The following is a 20,223-nucleotide window of genomic DNA, read 5'->3' as shown; positions in this document are numbered from 1 at the left end:
GAAGGAGAGGCTGAGCGTATTCCAATGATTGACTGATAAGCACGATGTCATCAGCGAAGTCAGTGTCGGTTAGGTATTTAGCAGGATGACGAGAGCTTCTCCTAGGGTTTAGTTGGTAGCCCTTATCATTGATAGTATCAACTGACATACGAAGAACATAATCAACAACAATAATAAATAGAAACGGGGAAAGTGTGTCGCCTTGGAGAATGCCAGCAAGGATGGGGAATGATGATGATGATGGGAATGATGGTGGCTACGAGAGCCAAGGGAACCACCAGCGGACCAGTTGGTATGAAGTGACCGGTGGATTTGCTTGCCGGTTTTGCGCTAACATTTATAAGCACAAATTGTATGTTGGAACATATGAATAAAGAATACATTTTTGTTTGCATGGTAATAAAATGCACAGGGCAGATATGACAAATAACTGAAATGTACAAATAAATTATTGACATAATGGGGGGGGGGGGGGGGGTTTCGACTATTCGACTATTCCCTCTTCCTCTTCTTCTTCTCCGTTCACCGCCTGCACGCACGCACGCACGCACACACGCGAGCGCACACACACACACAGTCACACACACACACTTAATATTGATTAATTGATTTATTGATTGATTGATTGATTGAAGTATTTACTAACAGTATGCAGAATAGGTACATTTCAAGCACAACTCAATACAAACACTGTTAACTGTGGACAACACCATAAAGCATTACTAGGGGTGGGACGATATGGGTACCTCACGATACGATATATATCGCGATATTAGGCCCTCGATAACGATAATATCACGATATTCAATATATTGCGATATTTGCGATATATCAATATATTGTATGAAATTTCATCAACGATATATCACGATATCTGCAACACAAAATACTTGGAACTGAAAAAATGCTATTTTCGTGCTCGGACACAAGGAGGGACACACACATAGCTGTCTATAGTGGTTGCACCACTCAAACACTAAATTAAGTGGGGTTTTTTTATATCGATATTTTAATAATCAATATCGATTATTTATCGCGGAAGGACATATCGATATATATCGCCATATCGATATTTCAGCACACCCCTAAGCATTACACAATTACACCATTTTCAATTCATCAGAACATTTAGAGACGTACAAATATACACTTCTATCTATCTAACTATAAATGTGCCACGTCTCTGTGTGTGTGTGTACGGTTGTAATGCACGTAACTTGAGAACCGTTTGCCCCACTGACTTCAAATTTGACACACGCGTTCCACACCCCCACAGGGAGTGCAGTGCCCGGCCTTGAGTCGGTGGCATATACCGTTGTCCATAAACACCACAAACCTAATGAGCCCAAGTCCCCTCACCTGTGCAATTTCCAGCCTCTGCCTCAGCCAATTGATTGCCATGGCAACCCCACACCTGCCAATTGATTACTTATAACCAGTCCACTTTTCACAGTCAGTTTGCACTCTTCAGGTACAGGCAGACAGACAGATACAGAGATCTCCATACAGTATGGGCACAAAAGGGACACAGACAGATAGTTAAAACGGGTGCTAGACAAGTTGACAACCGGTATTATTAGGTTCCCAAGTTGCATCGTTCTCAAGTAGGCCGGTGGCCGACGGGCACGTACATGTCTAGTAGGCTATAACAAAAAAACAGGAAATCATCATAAAAGGAGGTAAAAAGAGAAAAGATAATATACAGTTATGGGAAAAGGGGCCAGTTTCGACTTGCACTGCAGCCCTCCATAGGTGCCCTTTGAGAGCGGTTTTGAAATCAAGGGATTCACATGTCTTAATGACTATTGGTAGGGCATTCCATTTTGGTGGCATAGGAGCGAAATTAGTTTAGTCCCTTACTGTAATTGTTTGTGCCAATCTGGGTTGCACATGGTTTGTTGAACTACTGGTACAAATGAAACCAAATGGACCCTAACAGGTCCATTTGGTTCCATTTGTACACTCTCAAACAAAGTTAAATTAACATTGATTTTACAATATACATTGGGGTCCCACAGATAGAAATGCCATTAAATGGGGGTCCAAAGACTACTGCATGTCAAACTGGGTGGTCCTTCAAATTTAACGGGTTGAGAATCACTGCTAGAGCCATAAGAATCTTCTCTTATGGGGGTCCCTGGCATATGTCTTTGCAAAAAAAAAGTTGAATTAAAATAAAACAAAATTCCTCAATTCTGCTTGAGTTTTACCTTGATATAGGCACTGAATCTTCCTCTCAGCAGAAAAGATGGAATTTAGTTTTATTTTATTTTAATGCTTTCTCCTGTTCCACCCTGTTGTTATGATGAATTGAACATGGTGGGCCCTATTGTAAACAAGTGTAATACTTTACACGTCCAACAGTTTTGTATTTAGTTGTGCTTGAACTGTAGTACTGTAATTCTCCAATCTGTTAATACATTCATAATCAATCAATCAAACCCACCGGTCCAGTTGGTGGCGGTAATGCACCCTATAGCTACTTATGTAAAGTCAAGTCAAGAAGAAGAAAAAGGAGGCAAGTTACGAACTTACGACTCTACGAGGAGGAGTGTGGGAAATGTAAAGCTGACGTTGCTTTATTTTGGCATTTTAGCTTTAAATCTGGTTTATATAATTCGTTGTCGTGCCTTTTGCTGTGAAATTAGCTGTCTGTAGACCCCGGCAACTATACCGCCCTATTTCTATTCTTAGCTCCATCTCGAAAGTGATGGAAAAAATAGTCTATGAACAGGTTGAAACGTATCTTTTTTTTTTTTAACCTTTTTTTTTGTGGCTTTCGCCTTTATTTTATATTTTTTATGGAGGGACAGACAGTAGGCTGACAGGAAATGGGGAGAGAGATGGGGGGGAAGACATGCAGTAAAGGCCGTCGGGATCGGGAGTCGAACCCGCGGCACACAGACTGGATTACCAGCCAAGGTGCCTGGACCACTGAGCCATGGCCCAGGCCGGTTGAAACGTATCTTGCCACGAAAAAATTTATGTATGAATTCCAATCTGGCTTCAGAAGATCCCACTCCACTGACACATGCCTCCTCTATTTGAGCGACCACATCAGACACGAGGTGGATGCTGGCAAATACTGTGGCATGGTCATGCTGTGACTGCAATTTGTTCCTGTTCGCAGATGACTCAGCACTGCTGGTCTCGGACAGGAACAAACTGCAGGTTGAAAAGGCCCTCAGCTCTGAACTTGGTAGAATCTGCACCTGGCTCGCTGATAACAAACTATCTTTACACCTGGGAAAAACTGAATCCATTCTATTTGGATCAAATAGTAATCTCAGCAAGGCAGATGGCTTCTTGGTTAGAGTGGGTGACAATATTATCACACGAAAAGATGAAATTACCTAGGTTCCATCCTAGAGGCAAATCTTTCCGGTGATAAAATGGCCACCAAACATAATCAAAAAGGTCAACCAAAGAACAAGATTCCTATACAGGATCTCCTCACTGGTCAACAAAAACACCTTGAAGACCCTAACAGGAGCCCTCGTACAAGGTTTCTTCGACTATACGCTTGCACCTCCTGGTACCGCAGCACCTCTAAGGCCCTTAAAACAAGACTCCAGACTTCCCAAAACAAACTGGTCAGGCTACTACTTGGCCTCACTCCCCGAACCCACCTCACCCCCCTGGAATGGCTTAGGGTTGACAACAGAGTACAGCACCTTGCAATGGGTCTGGTCCACAAGATTCGCTACACCACCAAGATACCCATGTACCTGTCTAAATACTTCCTTAATGTCAACGAATTCCACACCCACAACACCAGAGGGAGTTCAACAAACCATGTGCAACCCAGATTCGGCACAAACAAGGGATTCAATTCCTTTCGCTCCTATGCCACCAAAATGTGGAACGCCCTACCAACAGTCATTAAGACATGCAAATCCCTTGACTCCTTCAAAACTACGGAACTACGGACGGCTGCAATTCGAAACTGGCCCCCGTAACATCTGAATCCCCCACCCACCCCTGTTTCCCCTCACTGTATATGTTTCTTTTCCCTTTTTACCTCCTATGATGATTTCTTTTTGACTATATTATATATTCGTACGTCTCTAAATGTTTGAAAATGGTGTGCCCTATTCAAGGTTCTTTGTCTTAGACAAAGGGCCCGCATGCAAGCGTAGCCCTTATGCCCATGTCGCCCCATGTCGCCGCAGAGCAGCGCCAAAAATACATCTTTCTTGCAACATCAAAGAAGAAGGAAAAAAAAGGGTGGGATGGGAGGCGGGTGTGTGTGGGAGTGTATGTGACTTATTAGTCCATGAGTTCATGTGTGTGTGTGAGAGAGTTAGCCTGGAGTTCTTCTGGGATGCATGCAAGGTCAGTTCTCATGGTGGAAGATAGCAACAAGTTGCTATAGAGACGTCCTCGCTCGTGCCAGTCCAGAGTCACAACAACAGGTGCTGTCTTGAGCGGCGAGTCCCCCCAGGATGGTGTCCACCTTTCGATTCGATCGCTCCAGTCCGAGCTCCTACTGCTCTGCTCAGGTCAATTATCATGACGGGTAACTTAGGGGTCCCATTAAAAGTTCCCATCTTTCCGATTTTGCGATGCACAAGGGCAGTGCTCACTCCAAAGCAACAGACCTGTTATCATAAAGCCAAACAGATAAACATCTTTGCTGGGCTCCTCTGATCCCAATTTCCTTGTTGAGAAGATTTTGTCAATAGCGTTTAAAGACCAGTTCGCCAATTCCATGTTTGAGTTACGAAGTTCCGAAGAGGCAGTGTAGAGGGGTGCTCCAGGGAAAGACAAACGAGCATAGTGCTCCAGAGCGTAGTGCTTTTACAAGTGTAATGCTTTATGGTATCGTCCACTCACTGTTATTATTATAATTATTCAAGTATTTTTATTGAAGTTTGCACATGAGACAGGACAAACAACACTTACAACAGATACATGACAACAATTACAGAACAGATACAGGACAAAACAACCACACCAGTACTCAACATTCATGTATAGAATATAAAAGTCTGAAATACAATGTAAAAAACCACAAATTGTACATTAATTGTAATATCCTGGGGTTGATTCCCTCCAGTCCGAAAGGGGGCATTCTATAATAACGAACTGATATGTGTTTAGCAACTGGGTCAAGTCATGCGCAGTAGAGTTACAACGAGAGTCAGAGTGTGGAAGCCTGATATACATGTTCTTATGTGATCCTTCTGAACTAATAAATCTACAGTGATCTGGAAAAGCAGGACTGTTTATTATCCACAGTGGAGATATCACATGGCTCCGTCTTTTTGGCAAATCTAGAACTTCCTGTTTGAGAGCTAGCAAATTTAAGACATCCGGTTGCTTTCAGAATAAAAGCGTCTATTACATTATTAGTATTATTATTACATTACAGTTATTGTGAAGACACACATTATGTTTCTGTGTAAAATAAGTAATTAAATAACGTAAAAAGTTATCTAAATGGATAAATGCCCAAGTCCATGCACTGGAGTGCCCAAGTCCATTCACTGGAGTGCATGGACTTAATAAAGTGGATGCTGGACAGAATCCCTGCTATGTTTCGACTAGTGTGACATATGCACGCGTCCGGGGAGACCTCCTCTACAACACCACACTGTCCGCTAAGCAGCAGAGGTGTAAAACAAAAATTGGCACCAGGTCACAGGTCAAAAAATGTCAAAAAACTTCCCATTTCCAGACTACAGTGGACTAAAGTGGACACTGGACAAAAATCCCTGCTATGTTTCGACTAGTGTGACATACGCACGCGTCCGGGGAGACCTCCTCTACAACACCACACTGTCCGCTAAGCAGCAGAGGTGTAAAACAAAAATTGGCACCAGGTCAGATGTAAAAAAACTTCCCATTTCCAGACTACAGTGGACTAAAGTGGACACTGGACAAAGATCCCTGCTATGTTTCGACTAGTGTGACATACGCACGCGTCCGGGGAGACCTCCTCTACAACACCACACTGTCCGCTAAGCAGCAGAGGTGTAAAACAAAAATTGGCACCAGGTCAGAGGTAAACAATATCAAAAAACTTCCCATTTCCAGACTACAGTGGACTAAAGTGGACACTGGACAAAAATCCCTGCTATGTTTCGACTAGTGTGACATACGCACGCGTCCGGGGAGACCTCCTCTACAACACCACACTGTCCGCTAAGCAGCAGAGGTGTAAAACAAAAATTGGCACCAGGTCAGAGGTAAACAATGTCAAAAAACTTCCCATTTCCAGACTACAGTGGACTAAAGTGGACACTGGACAAAAATCCCTGCTATGTTTCGACTAGTGTGACATACGCACGCGTCCGGGGAGACCTCCTCTACAACACCACACTGTCCGCTAAGCAGCAGAGGTGTAAAACAAAAATTGGCACCAGGTCAGAGGTAAAAAAAAAGTCAAAAAACTTCCCATTTCCAGACTACAGTGGACTAAAGTGGACACTGGACAAAAATCTCTGCTATGTTTTGCCTAGTGTGACATATGCATGTGTCCGGGGAGACCTCCTCTACAACACCACACTGTCCGCTAAGCAGTAGAGGTGTAAAACAAAAATTGGCACCATGGTCACAGGTCAAAAATGTCAAAAAACTTCCCATTTCCAGACTACAGTTGACTAAAGTGGACACTGGACAAAAATCCCTGCTATGTTTCGACTAGTGTGACATATGCACGCGTCCGGGGAGACCTCCTCTACAACACCACACTGTCCGCTAAGCAGCAGAGGTGTAAAACAAAAATTGGCACCAGGTCACAGGTCAAAAAATGTCAAACTTTTGTCCAGTGTCCACTTTAGTCCACTGTAGTCTGGAAATGGGAAGTTCTTTTACATCTGACCTGGTGGGGGTTAGGGTGGGTCAAGTCACATGGTTTGACCAAACATTTTAGTTTGATGGGCAGAACACAGCCATCAAACACAAATGTTTGGTCAAACCATGTGACTCCCATTGCAAATGCATTGTGGCGGCCATTAAACACAGACAAGACACACTTGTGACTGTGCCCCCAGACACAGAGAGGGCCAGGGTTAATTAGTAGAGTTGATCCATTAAGGTCTGCTGAGGGCCAGGTGAGAGGACCGGGGTTAAAACTCATTGACTGTCAGATTTTCTTTTTCGCGCCATGTCTGATGGCTCACAAACGTGTGTTTTCCTCTCTCCGTCTCCCACAGACCCCCCCACTCCATAGAGACCTTGAGTGTGGCTGCAGAGAAGGCGGGCTCCATCCCCGCTCAGCTGCCCAGCATCCTGCTGCTGAAGGACTCTGTCAAGAGAGCCATGGAGTGGCTGCAGGAGGCCGAGGACATTCAGGTCAGGATAGTGGTTCTCAAACAGTTTTGGCTGAGCTCACGCCTGTAATTCCATCCACGGCACCCGTGAATTACATTGTTACTTTAGAGTACCTTTTTTCTTTTCCAGAAAACCTTCAAAATATGACATAGGCAACTATGCTATGAGGATAACGATATTGTAACTGTTTTCATAAATTAATCGCAATTATTAGTTTGACAATTAATCGTCATCTTAAATATCAGATCTGAGTTGACACAGTGAACCACCAGCTGCTCCTAGACACCCTAGCGGATCTAGGCATCGGCGGGACGGCACTAAAGTGGTTCTCCTCTTACCTCACCGACCGGACCTACCAGGTCTCCTGGAAAGGTCTGTTATCATCCCCCCGAACCCTCCAAACTGGGGTCCCACAGGGATCTGTACTTGGTCCCCTCCTTTTCTCACTGTACACAAAATCCCTTGGCACTATCATCTCTGCTCACAATATATCCTATCACTGTTATGCCGATGACACACAACTGTTTCTATCCTTCCCCCCCTCTGCCACCCAGGTGGAAGAGCGCATCACTGCTTGCCTGGCTGACATCTCACAGTGGATGTCCTCCAACCACCTCAAGCTGAACCCAGACAAGACTGAGCTTCTCTTCTTCCCAGCTAAGTCCTGCCCGATGCGGGAGCTAACTATTTCCGTAGACAACGCCCTGGTAACGTCTGTCCCAACAGCCAGGAACCTTGGTGTTGTCCTGGACAGTCAGCTCTCGTTCAAAACTCACATCACAGCTGTCACTCGATCCTGTAGGTTCACACTCTATAACATACGACGAATTAGACCGTTCCTCACCCAGGAATCATCCCAGCTCCTAATCCAGACAACAGTCCTGTCAAAACTTGACTATTGTAACTCTCTCCTTACTGGCCTACCGGCATGTGCACTGAAGCCTCTCCAACTGATCCAAAATGCCGCAGCTCGCTTGGTCTTCAACCAGCCAAAATTCTCACATGTCTCCCCCCTGCTCCGCTCCCTGCACTGGCTCCCGGTCGCTGCCCGCACAGAATACAAAACTCTGATGTTGGCATTTAAAGCAACCAAAGGTATGGCTCCCCCATATCTTGCCAGCATGATTGAACCCTACAAACCCTCCCGCGCACTCAGATCAGCCAACGCAGGGAAGCTGGAAGTACCCTCACTAAAAACGCCGGGACAACGCTCCACACGTCCCAAACTCTTCTCCCTTCTGGCCCCAAAACTGTGGAATGCACTTCCCGTTGCAATCAGAACTGCAGCATCACTCCCGATCTTCCGCCGTAGTCTGAAAACCCACCTTTTCAGACTCCATCATGGCCCATAGCACTTACCCTACCCCCCTTAGACAGCACTTCTTAGACTTATATAGCATTTGAAACAGACTTATAGCATGTCATGTAGACAGCACAATAAGTGCATTGTATGTAGTCATAGCACTTCATAGTATATAGTGTATAGTAGTCATAGCACTTCATAGTATATATGTACAGCATAGTATAGCATATATGTGTAGTTTATATGTATAGTGTCATTATATAGATATGTTCTAGTTATAGTTTATATGTATAGTGTCATTATATAGATATGTTCTAGTCACGTTCTTAGCTTACGCATGTTTCGCGATAAATGCTTTTTACATATGTGATGTATTCCCATGCTTTTTGTTCTTGCTTATTGTAAGTCGCTCTGGATTAAGAGCGTCTGCTAAATGCCTAAATTGTAAATTGTAAATTGTTAATTGTCAGCCGCCAGTGCCACATTAGGCCTATTTTATACTCGTACTCGTGTGTTACATTGCTTACCGTCAACACTGTCGTGGAGTAGAAATAAACCATGATGTCTTTATGAGTCGAGTCGAGTCTTCAACATGTAATGCTGTGTTCCTCCAGGTGGGGGCGTGCGTTCCCGTGCTGGATGTGCTGTCCGACATGGTGCTACGAGGCCAGGCCATCCAGGTCCATCTGGAGCCCCTGAACTGGCTGAAGGCTCTGGTCACTGAGCTGCAGGAGTGGAGGGAGGCCACCGCGGCCATGTTCCTCGGGAAGGACTCTGCCTTCACCTTACTGGAGGTAAACACACTCTCCCTTCACCTTACTGGAGCTAAACACACTTTCCCTTCATCTTATACTGGAGGTAAACACACCCAGTGCTTTACTCGCTGGCACAGGAGATGACGTAGTGTTTTTTGGGTCCTCTCTAGGTGCTGTGTCCCAGGTGTGAGGTCACGGGAGGCGTGGCCTCTCCCAAGAGGAAGAACAAGAAGGCTAAAGACTGGCCTCCGAGCGGGAAGAAGAAAGGGTGCAGTCTGAGCGCGCTCAGAGATGTGGAGAAGACCCTCACGCACTGCAAAGACACTACCTCTGCTGTACGCACATGCACGCACGCACGCAAGCATGCACGCACGCAAGCGCACACACACCCGCGCGCACACACACACACACATGTAACATCATTATTTGCATTCACATTTAACAAGAAATTCATGTGTAACGTGATGTTTCCTACACCAGATGGCGACACTGGAGGAGGTGTGGCTCTGCGAGATGGAGGCGCTCCTCGCTCTCCGAGCGTCCAACGAGTCCAAGCTCCTCCCCGCCGCCGACCTCAGCGCCCTGAAGGTGTGCGTGTGTCACAAGGCGCCCATGGGTGCCATGCTGCAGTGCGAGCTGTGCAGGTAGGCCCTAGTAACCACTGGTTCCCAAACACTGGGTCGAGACCCGTGTGTGGGTCCCTTTATTTTAGTTTTTCAGCAATACACTCAAGGGTGTGCTTTACCTAGATCAGTGGTTTTCAACCCTTTTCATATCAAGGCCCATTATATATTTGGCATTTGAGCCATGGACCACCATTTGATAGATTCAGCCTCTCAGACCCAAAACGTAGAATATTTTGTTGTCGTAATTTTCTGTTGGTACCATAGGAGAGATAATAACAGGCAAACGATCAATATAACAATTCTTCTACATTCTCCAATTCTTGTAAATTAAGTAATGCAGATGTTTAACAATAATTTAACTCTTCAGAGAGGGGGTGATGTCGACAGAAAGTTATGCCAGAGAGAGCTCCTTAATAATACATACATAAGTTGAAAATGGATGAGGTGGGCCTGGACGGTTAGCTCAACCATCTGGGCACCAGATGGTTGAGCCTGACGGCGTGCCGCGGGTTCGACTCCCAATCGCGATGGCCTTTCCCGCATGTCTTCCCCACCATCTCTCTCCCCATTTCCTGTCAGATTACTTTCAACCTATCAATAAAGGCAGAAAAAGCAAAAAGAAAATGGATGAGGTGCTTCTCTAAGTAAATGCACTCCCCTCTGCTTTTCTTTTTCTTCTTGTAACCAATCAAACACTGTGTGTGGGCACGCAGGGACGCCTTCCACAGTGTGTGCGTCAGGGACCCGTCCGCCGCCATCACGGCACCGGAGGCGGAGCCATGGATCTGCCCGCTGTGCCGGTGGTGTGAGAAGAAGCCCCCACTGAGCGAGGCCCGCACCCAGCTGGCAGCGCTGCAGCAGCACCTGCAGGCGTGGCTCCCCGAGGGCGACGCCTTGCACCACGCCGTGGAGAGGGCCCTGCGCTATCAGCGCCGGGCGCAGCTCTCCTCCTCCGGGTCGGAGGAGGCGGACAGGCCGGGTACTCCGCCCACTCTGATGCGCTGGGTGTCGTCACACCACGCCGGGCACATCACGGCGGAGAACGACAGCGCACAGGTGCGGCTCTGCACCGATATAATGGCATACGCAACGTGAGCCATGACATCACACGTTTTGTAAATCTACAGTTTAAGGTCACATTCCCACCTAATACTTCGGTAGACTCGATGCGAATGGGAGGAGAATTGGGACTTCTTGCATATTTCATTTGCTGTGGTTTGCCTTCACACTGTCATCCGCAGCTATTGGAAACGCAGCAGGGGGGACCTTTATCAATGTGTTCCATTCATAAACTATAGCCTACACAGTGAAATCTATGGTGATCAAAATTTCAAATTATACTCATAACGTGCATGTGTCGTGCCGTCTGGGACTGGACCCCCCCCCCCCCTCTCTCTCTCTCCCTCTCTCTCTATACGCACGCAGCCACGCACTGTTCTTTTGGGCATGGAAGGAACAGCGCTGAGCGCACTGATATAACACACCAGCGCAAAATGTTTACAAGTTTATCGAGATGAAAGTCCCTACTCCCCAGTCCCCACACAGTGACAGCACTCCATGTTTACGGCACGCACAGACAGACAGACAGAATATTCTGTAGTGTAGGCTATAATACACTGCAGTATTTGTATATGTGTTTCCTTAAGCAATTGATTAATGTACTCGTCCTAATTTAATTTCGATCAGGGCTTCAGTCTCCTCATTCGACCACGTCTATCCACGGTAACGGGACATCTTTGCGCTGCGTAAAATATGCCTTCTCCGTCTCCAACTGTGTTCAGCTCCTCACCCGCCACATTGTTTGCTTCATTTCCTTTATTTACTGCGGATTGCATTCACACCTGCACCGAATCGTAATCAAGTGCGATTGGAAGCGAAGCGAAACCCCCGTTTTTGCTCGGAGTAGAATGCGGTTCTTTGATACGCATTAGGATTCAAATTAGCCTTCACACCTGCCAAGCGAAGTGCACTTTCTGACAATGCGCAGCAGGATTCGTTTTAATCGCAGCAAAGCTTTCTGGTGTGAATGTCACCTAAGCGGTTAATGTATGTTTAGTAATAAAAATTAAAAAGTAACTATAGTAACTAAAGTTTTCGAATAATTGTAGTGGAGTACACTGCACTTTAATGGAATCCTGTCCTGTATGACCTGGGTATGTATTATCAATGAATGTATTAATTGATAATTGATAACCTTATCAATCCATTAACCGGTTATTTGATAAGCGGCGTTTAAAAACAAAATCTGAGAATCTTAATTTCCCTCAATGTCTAACATAACAATCTACATTTTGCTATACAGAAAGAATACAAAAGGCATATTATATGTCAAAGGCTTATATGCATAAAATATTATCTGTGTGTCCTCCTGACGTGCTCTACTGACGTACGGCTTTTGTTGGAAGCATCCTGTGAGCAGCAACCATGGCAGACCTCGATGCTGAATTCTCCAGTGCAGATTCTGGAGCCTCCTCCACCTTTCCCATGCAATACATGATGTCCACCTCCAAGACTGGGAAGCATGGACATGCCAAGGTTCACATGGTTGGGATTGACATCTTTACTGGGAAGAAGTATGAAGATATCTGTCCCTCCACTCACAACATGGAGGTTCCTAATATCAGGAGGAAAGAATACCAGGTGTTCTTTCAGCTCCAATTTCTGCCAAGATTATGCCCATGTAATCAGGAGATGTCTGGACACGACCACGCCTCTGCCCCATTTGGTTCTGAAGCCTCACCAAAGCTAATAGCCTTCACCCCACATTTTCACCAGTATCCCTGCTGACCACCTGAAGTCAGGAAACTGGACCAAACCAGACTCTTCCATGTGGACCTTGGGCTCATGACTGAATGGCATGAGCCCAAGGCCCAAGTGAAATTGATCACTGATGTTATCACCACTTAATCCACTGCAGATTAGATTTCCTTAAATTAAGTACTTAAGTACCATGTTATTATTTTTGCTCTTAATTGTTGACTTTTTAAAAATTCCTGTATTTTGTATGCAAGGAGTGTAGTTCTCAAGTTTGCGGTGGCTATGTAGTTACATTTTCTTTTTATTTGCTGGATCTGGGCTCAACCCAGCAACGCATTGCATTACATTTTTGCTGTCATTCCAGTTGTTGAAATCTTGCACTACACATAGCCTAATCTTTACCTGGATCCTTATATCGGATCGATCGGCCATATAACATCAGTGATTGTCTTGCAGTGTGACTGCCTGACAGTTTACTTTATATACATACACAAATAACATTTAATCTATTATATAAACTTCTTGGCAGCCATATGTCTGATCCAACAGCCACATTTAAGTATTACCTCTGTACCTGGGCTCCAGGTCATATTGGTCCCAGTGTTGCAGCCAAGTAAGAAGCTCCTGGTCTGAAAAATGAAGCCATTGTGGAGGTGAATTAAACATGCAGCCTCTCCACATGGCCAGCAGTAGGCGACTCCACTGGTAGCAAAAAGAGGTGTGATTGTACAGAAGTCAGAGAAGATGACTCTACACTTGATTTTTTTACCATTCTCCTAACGAGTTTATGTTCGGAATAGCTACAGTAGTTTTAAGTCTTCTTCAATACAGCCGATGAGCCAATGTTCATTTGTTAATTTACGGTCCCATTTAGAGTAAACTAGGCGCAGGGTATACTTTAAGGCGTGGCTACTGGCTATTGTGAATGACAAATAGATGGCACAGTGATCACCATAGAAGAGTATCAGTGCATATCCCCATCTCTACACTCTTGAAATAGTCACATCTGGCTGCAGAAATCCAAGATGGCGATGGTCAAAATTATAAACCTGAGTCTTCAAAATGTGACTTCACAAACCTATGGGTGATGTCACAGTCATTACGTCCATTATGTTATTACAATCTATGGCTGCAGCAAAGGTCTGCTTCCTCTAGCTTCTGCCCTCAACCATTCTACAGGATGAATGGGACCCTTTTCTCTGCTGAGCTATGAACCCTTTTACTTTTCACATGAGGCCTTTCTGACAGAAGATGTAAAGAAAATTAATATTGAAAAGCACATTATTTATTTTTTAAAGTTGTGTGTTGGGAAATAGGATTTTATTGCTGTTTTTGTTGTTGTTATAGGTCAATAATTGGAACATGATCAATACCACTTACTGCTATATGACTATAGACGCTGCAAATTTACTGTGCAACAGCAGCTACAGCATGTGAACCCCTGACTCCTGTATTATGGTACCTAGCTTAGCTTGGTTTTACCTTGGGGTTCATGCATGGCTCATTAGACCTGACTGATGGGAGGCCAACTAAAGCTACAACTATATGGTTTATAGGTGCCTCTTGGTCACAAAGGCAGTGCCATACTTATTTTATATATACAAATCTTAATTCTGTAGCACTGCTTTAAGCACCCATCCCTCCCTGTAAGCACTATATGTTCTTTATAATTGTATGGAGACAGACGTGGTCTATAGGGTGTTCCAAGTGTATTATTTACTTGCAAGTTAGTTGAATTTTACCATTCCAATACTTTTATACAATATTTTACATGATTGCGTCAAAATTTGTTTAAAGCGGCCTTGTGCCTCAAAATATGCATGGACAGTATGAAGGCTTCATTGATACAAATCGTCTGACAAGTACAGTATGTGCATGTGTGGCAGTTGTTTTTCTCTACTTTCTAAAGCATGTTGACAAAGTCTGCCGTACTCTCAAGCTCTTATAAAGGCCCCGACACACCAGGCTGACTTGCAGGAATTAACAGCGATTTATCAGATCAATTTGTGTTGCCTCATGTCTTATGTAAGAACTGCTCTGAAACACACCGCAAAGTCTACAGCTGAAGCTGATGGCCAACTTCCACTCTTTTTTATCTGCTGTTAGATTGCTGCTCACTTTCTCTTGTGCTTTGGTTTGCTCAAGCTGAACTGCTAAACGGAGAACACTCCTTACTGACTCCCTCCACTGCTAATTCAACATGCTCAGTCAGTTGAATGGCTACCGTTGTTTATTGTGTGCCTCATGCAACGGCACAGGAGACGCAAACAAACAACCCACAAAAAACCTGGCGATTGTCGGCCATAGATCAAGTATGGCGTTATGGCTGATGTCGGCTTAGTGTGTCATGGCCTTAAGACTTTGAGGCTGTGGTGCCTTCCATGAGTTCCTGCCTGATTTATTGGAACACCCTGGTACCTCTCACTTTGTAAAATCTGTGCATCCCAGTGCTGTGTTATGGTGTATTGCCAACACAAGATGACTTATAACTGCACTTAGGCTGAGTTGTCATTACAGCAATTCTGTATTTGTAATAACCAGTTTAGTTGTTAGATACATTTATACTAACTACCTCTTCACTTGACATAACCAAACAGCTTGCCGGTAGTAGCTACGCTGTTGGATTTGGGTTGGAGAGGGTTGTGTTTTTGTTTTGTCTTGTTTTTAGTTTTGACCTGTTTCAAAAATGGATTCCCCCCAGGTGATGACTGGGGAAGCATCTATGTTGCCTAAACCTAAAAATCGGCTTTGAGACAATGTTTACTTTCTAATGAAAAAGCAGTGAACTCCACCCTTGTTGACCCAGGATCTGTACAAGTTTGGGATACAAATCTACACAAATCTACTGTAGAGACAAATCTAAACCAAGGTTAGTCATTATGGCAACCTTTTCTCAGGGCTCCATATTGAGAGTTATAAGAGATCTGTTTTTTGAAACGGCAGCAGGAGTTAGTGTTAAAACTCATCAGTGCTGAGGCTTTGTTACCGCCACATTGGTTATGACCTACGAGGTCAGTTGTATATGCTCCAATTTGGCCATCATAAAAGCACTCCTGCCAGTCTGAATGCTGGGTCTTTTTGCTTTATCCCCCCCATCTCTTTTGAGAATCAATTGCATATTTGTCACATTTGTTTTGTACACGCCTATACGGGTTATATGTTGAAACACCGGAGTGGGTGTATTATTACTGTTTCAGTTTTGTTTTTTTTTGCCCCCCCTCCCAGAATATGGGGTCAGGGGTTGGGGATTCCAACATTTATTCTGTGTTCCTTGTCTCATGTTAAATATATGAATGATATGTTTGTCTAACCTGGAGCAACATCCTGAGAGGAGGGACAACAAGTTGCATGGAACTTAATTCTGATGTTTAAACAAATAAAATAAATGGACATTGGACACGCACACCTATTTTATTTCCAAGTGACAAAGACACTTGAAACCTGCCTATTTACAATGATATTAATATAGGCTAACTAGGCCTACAGTAGGCTGCTTATGCAAGAGCATTTTCGGGAGTAGGGAGCGACAGGCGGTGGCGCCGCTGTTTAAATCTTGTCATGGACAGTGAGGTCTCCAAACTTATATAAGCTACAGTAGCCTACGTCTGGTGTTATGTACAACGGTCTGCGTTAAGGATAGAAACCGCACGCTCCAAACCTGTGCAACACTGGAACACGTACCAGCCTTCATCCTCATCCATATATGCATGCCATTCATTCATCAATCAGTGATCATCTGTCACTCACAGCAGTCCGACTCACGGGGGGGTCGCTTTAACATGCAGCGCACTGCACTGCACTTAACTTCTAAGAATGGGTTAAATAAATATCCTACAAACCTATTCCATTCATGACGATCGTCGATGTAACTGTGATATGTGATTAATGTAGCCTATACTTGACAAACGTTGTAGCCTCACGGAATAATCCTACTGGCATTTCTTTTCAGTTTGCCAAAATGCATACTTGCATAGGTGCGTGCATGCGTTCGTGCACGGACATGACAGGCAAGTGAGGGAAACCTTTATTGGCTTTCCAAAGTTTCCATCATGTAATTATGGTTTCCATACGTTGTTTGGTCCTATTGCAGTTCATATCGCAAAAACTAGGGCGAGGCTTGATTTTATAGGGCGTGCCAGATTGATTTCAGCCGTCACATTTATCAATAACGACCAAAATTACGCAAGGATCAGCTGTTTGCGATCACTTCATAAATGTCGTGCCGAGTCTGCCGACGTGAGCGTACTCAAAAACCCACGCTCAAATTTGAGGCAGAATTTGCACTCCATTGATAAATGAGATTGTATGACCTAGTGTCTGAGCAAATCAGCTTAGTGTCTATTTTTGAGGGGCGTTAGCCCCTCCTATATACAGCTTTAATGTTTGTTTTTCAACGATGCTTGTTTTAGTTGAGGACTAAAACAAACATTAGCACCCGTTGCTTAAACAAACATTATGTTGTAATTGATTTGATTGATTAAGATAAGAGTAAATTCTCACTGACAATGAATGGACAATTTTACGTCATAGTGTCTGAGCAAATAGACACGTTATGTCATGATGATGTACGATGATAAGAGGGCCCCTGACAGGTGTGATTTTTCTGATTAACTGTATATATGATGATTTCGAGTGTGACAGTACAGTACAGTAGAGGGACCCCCTGAGGGCCCCACACGGTAACTCTGTCATTTCTCAACCGTTTCGGACATGGGGCGGCTTGCCAGATCCAGCCCGGCCCCCTGGGCGCGTTCCTGGGAGTCTGGATGTTCCGGGGACCCCCACACGGTAACTCTGTCATTTCTCTACCTTTTCGGACATGGGGCGACTCGCCAGAACCGGGCCGCCACCCTGGGCACGTTCCTGTGGGTGTAGAAGTTCCAGGGACCCCCACACGGAGTTGCACCACTCAGTTCACACAGGTGTGATTTCTTTTGATATTTCTCATGGGCGGCTGTGGCTCAGGAGGTAGAGCAGGTCGTCCAATGATCCCTGGGTCAGCGGTTCGAATCCCGGCTCCTGTCCACATGTCGAAGTGTCCTTGGGCAAGACATTGTACCCTACATTGCCTCCAATGAGTCGGTCGGTGTAAGCTTGCCACCATTGGTGTGTGAATGTGGGAAGTGAGGACGCTGGCGTCGACTGTTCGCCGCTTCACCTCCAAATGTATGAATGAATGAACCATTGTAAAGCGCTTTGAGCACTTAGAAAAGCGCTATAAAAATGCAATTCATTATTATATTACTCCTACAGATTTTGTCCAAATATCACACAACCCTGCTGAAAACAAGAAATTATCACATAGTGATATTTGTCAGGTGAAAGAAGCGCTGTCTCCGTTGAGCTCTTCCTTCCCCGTCACCCAGTGAGTGTGAGCATGCTTCTCTGCTGCGTTGCTCTGTGTCTGCAGCCTGTGTGGCTGCCTTCTCTGCTGCGTTGCTCTGTGTCTGCAGCCTGTGTGGCTGCCTTCTCTGCTGCGTTGCTCTGTGTCTGCAGCCTGCGTGGCTGCCTTCTCTACTGCGTTGTTCTGTGTCTGCAGCCTGCGTGGCTGCCTTCTCTGCTGCGTTGTTCTGTGTCTGCAGCCTGCGTGGCTGCCTTCTCTGCTGCGTTGCTCTGTGTCTGCAACCTGCGTGGCTGCCTTCTCTACTGCGTTGTTCTGTGTCTGCAGCCTGCGTGGCTGCCTTCTCTGCTGCGTTGCTCTGTGTCTGCAGCCTGCGTGGCTGCCTTCTCTGCTGCGTTGCTCTGTGTCTGCAGCCTGTGTGGCTGCCTTCTCTGCTGCGTTGCTCTGTGTCTGCAGCCTGCGTGGCTGCCTTCTCTGCTGCGTTGCTCTGTGTCTGCAGCCTGCGTGGCTGCCTTCTCTACTGCGTTGTTCTGTGTCTGCAGCCTGCGTGGCTGCCTTCTCTGCTGCGTTGCTCTGTGTCTGCAGCCTGCGTGGCTGCCTTCTCTGCTGCGTTGCTCTGTGTCTGCAGCCTGCGTGGCTGCTGTGTGAGCATGCTTCTCTGCTGCGTTGCTCTGTGTCTGCAGCCTGCGTGGCTGCAGTGTGAGCATGCTTCTCTGCTGCGTTGCTCTGTGTCTGCAACCTGCGTGGCTGCCTTCTCTACTGCGTTGTTCTGTGTCTGCAGCCTGCGTGGCTGCCTTCTCTGCTGCGTTGCTCTGTGTCTGCAGCCTGCGTGGCTGCAGTGTGAGCATGCTTCTCTGCTGCGTTGCTCTGTGTCTGCAGCCTGCGTGGCTGCAGTGTGAGCATGCTTCTCTGCTGCGTTGCTCTGTGTCTGCAACCTGCGTGGCTGCCTTCTCTACTGCGTTGTTCTGTGTCTGCAGCCTGCGTGGCTGCCTTCTCTGCTGCGTTGCTCTGTGTCTGCAGCCTGCGTGGCTGCCTTCTCTGCTGCGTTGCTCTGTGTCTGCAGCCTGTGTGGCTGCCTTCTCTGCTGCGTTGCTCTGTGTCTGCAGCCTGCGTGGCTGCCTTCTCTGCTGCGTTGCTCTGTGTCTGCAGCCTGTGTGGCTGCCTTCTCTGCTGCGTTGCTCTGTGTCTGCAGCCTGTGTGGCTGCCTTCTCTGCTGCGTTGCTCTGTGTCTGCAGCCTGTGTGGCTGCCTTCTCTGCTGCGTGTCTGCAGCCTGCGTGGCTGCTGTGTGAGCATGCTTCTCTGCTGCGTTGCTCTGTGTCTGCAGCCTGCGTGGCTGCAGTGTGATCATGCTTCTCTGCTGCGTTGCTCTGTGTCTGCAACCTGCGTGGCTGCCTTCTCTGCTGTGTTGCTCTGTGTCTGCAGCCTGTGTGGCTGCCAGGGATATTTGCCTCTCCCCTTCCCATTGGCCAGAGGGCAGCTTGGCCGTTGCTTGGTGTCCCATTGGCCAGAGGAGCCAATCAGATCAGTATAACTAGGTCGCGAATTGGTCGCTTACATTTTCTGAGCGTTTGTCGGTCAGCTGGTCACCCAGTGAGGCTAAGCTAGATACTGCTGGTCAAGCTGGTCAGCCAGATGGCTCTCTGGAATGACCAGCTAAACCAAGCTACACCAGCAGGTGGCCTAGAACTATACAGTACGGAAATTGATGATGTAAAAAATGTTTAACCTCGTGCAGCTGGTAATTAATGTTCATCAATTCTTCTTTTTTTGCATTTGTTTTCTTCTTTTTTTGTCTTTCTGCCTTTATTGATAGATTTTACAGTATTATGACAGAAATGTAAAGAGAACCAGCGCTCATCTGCTGAAAAAACTTAAGTGAGGTGCTGGATTCACAAAGGGGTAATGAAAAAAAGTAAAGGGAAGCTCCGCACACTCATCTCCTGTAAACAATCGATGTATTTATTTTGCAAATTATGTAATTCCCCTGAAAATACCACCTATATAATGGCTCGTAACAATGCCTTAACCACGAAACGGGGGTTCTTAAACACGAAACGGGCCAAAAGGATACCAGGAATTAGACAAATGAAGACTATATGATTCCTCAGTTCCACATGGGACACAGAACCTTATTAGACGTTGTAGTCTTATTTTGTGGGATT

General features: G+C 45.7%; 1 protein-coding gene across 1 annotated transcript; it reads left to right on the top strand.

Annotated features, from left to right (window-relative positions):
- Window positions 1–221: 221 nt before the first annotated feature.
- LOC306925087 (lysine-specific demethylase 5B-B-like) lies at window positions 222–11,057 on the top strand (the record flags this gene model as incomplete). Its single annotated transcript, XM_079503768.1, has 6 exons — window positions 222–322; window positions 7,161–7,299; window positions 9,196–9,375; window positions 9,507–9,671; window positions 9,817–9,980; window positions 10,676–11,057. 6 exons carry the CDS (start codon window positions 222–224, stop codon window positions 11,055–11,057), a joined length of 1,131 nt encoding a protein of 376 aa, XP_079359894.1.
- Window positions 11,058–20,223: the final 9,166 nt, after the last annotated feature.

Source organism: Electrona antarctica (assembly GCF_951216825.1).
Source record: "Electrona antarctica genome assembly, chromosome: 6".
Lineage (NCBI taxonomy): Eukaryota > Metazoa > Chordata > Actinopteri > Myctophiformes > Myctophidae > Electrona > Electrona antarctica.
The sequence above is the reverse complement of the archived record's forward strand: the minus strand, read 5'-3'. Positions and strand labels throughout refer to the sequence as shown.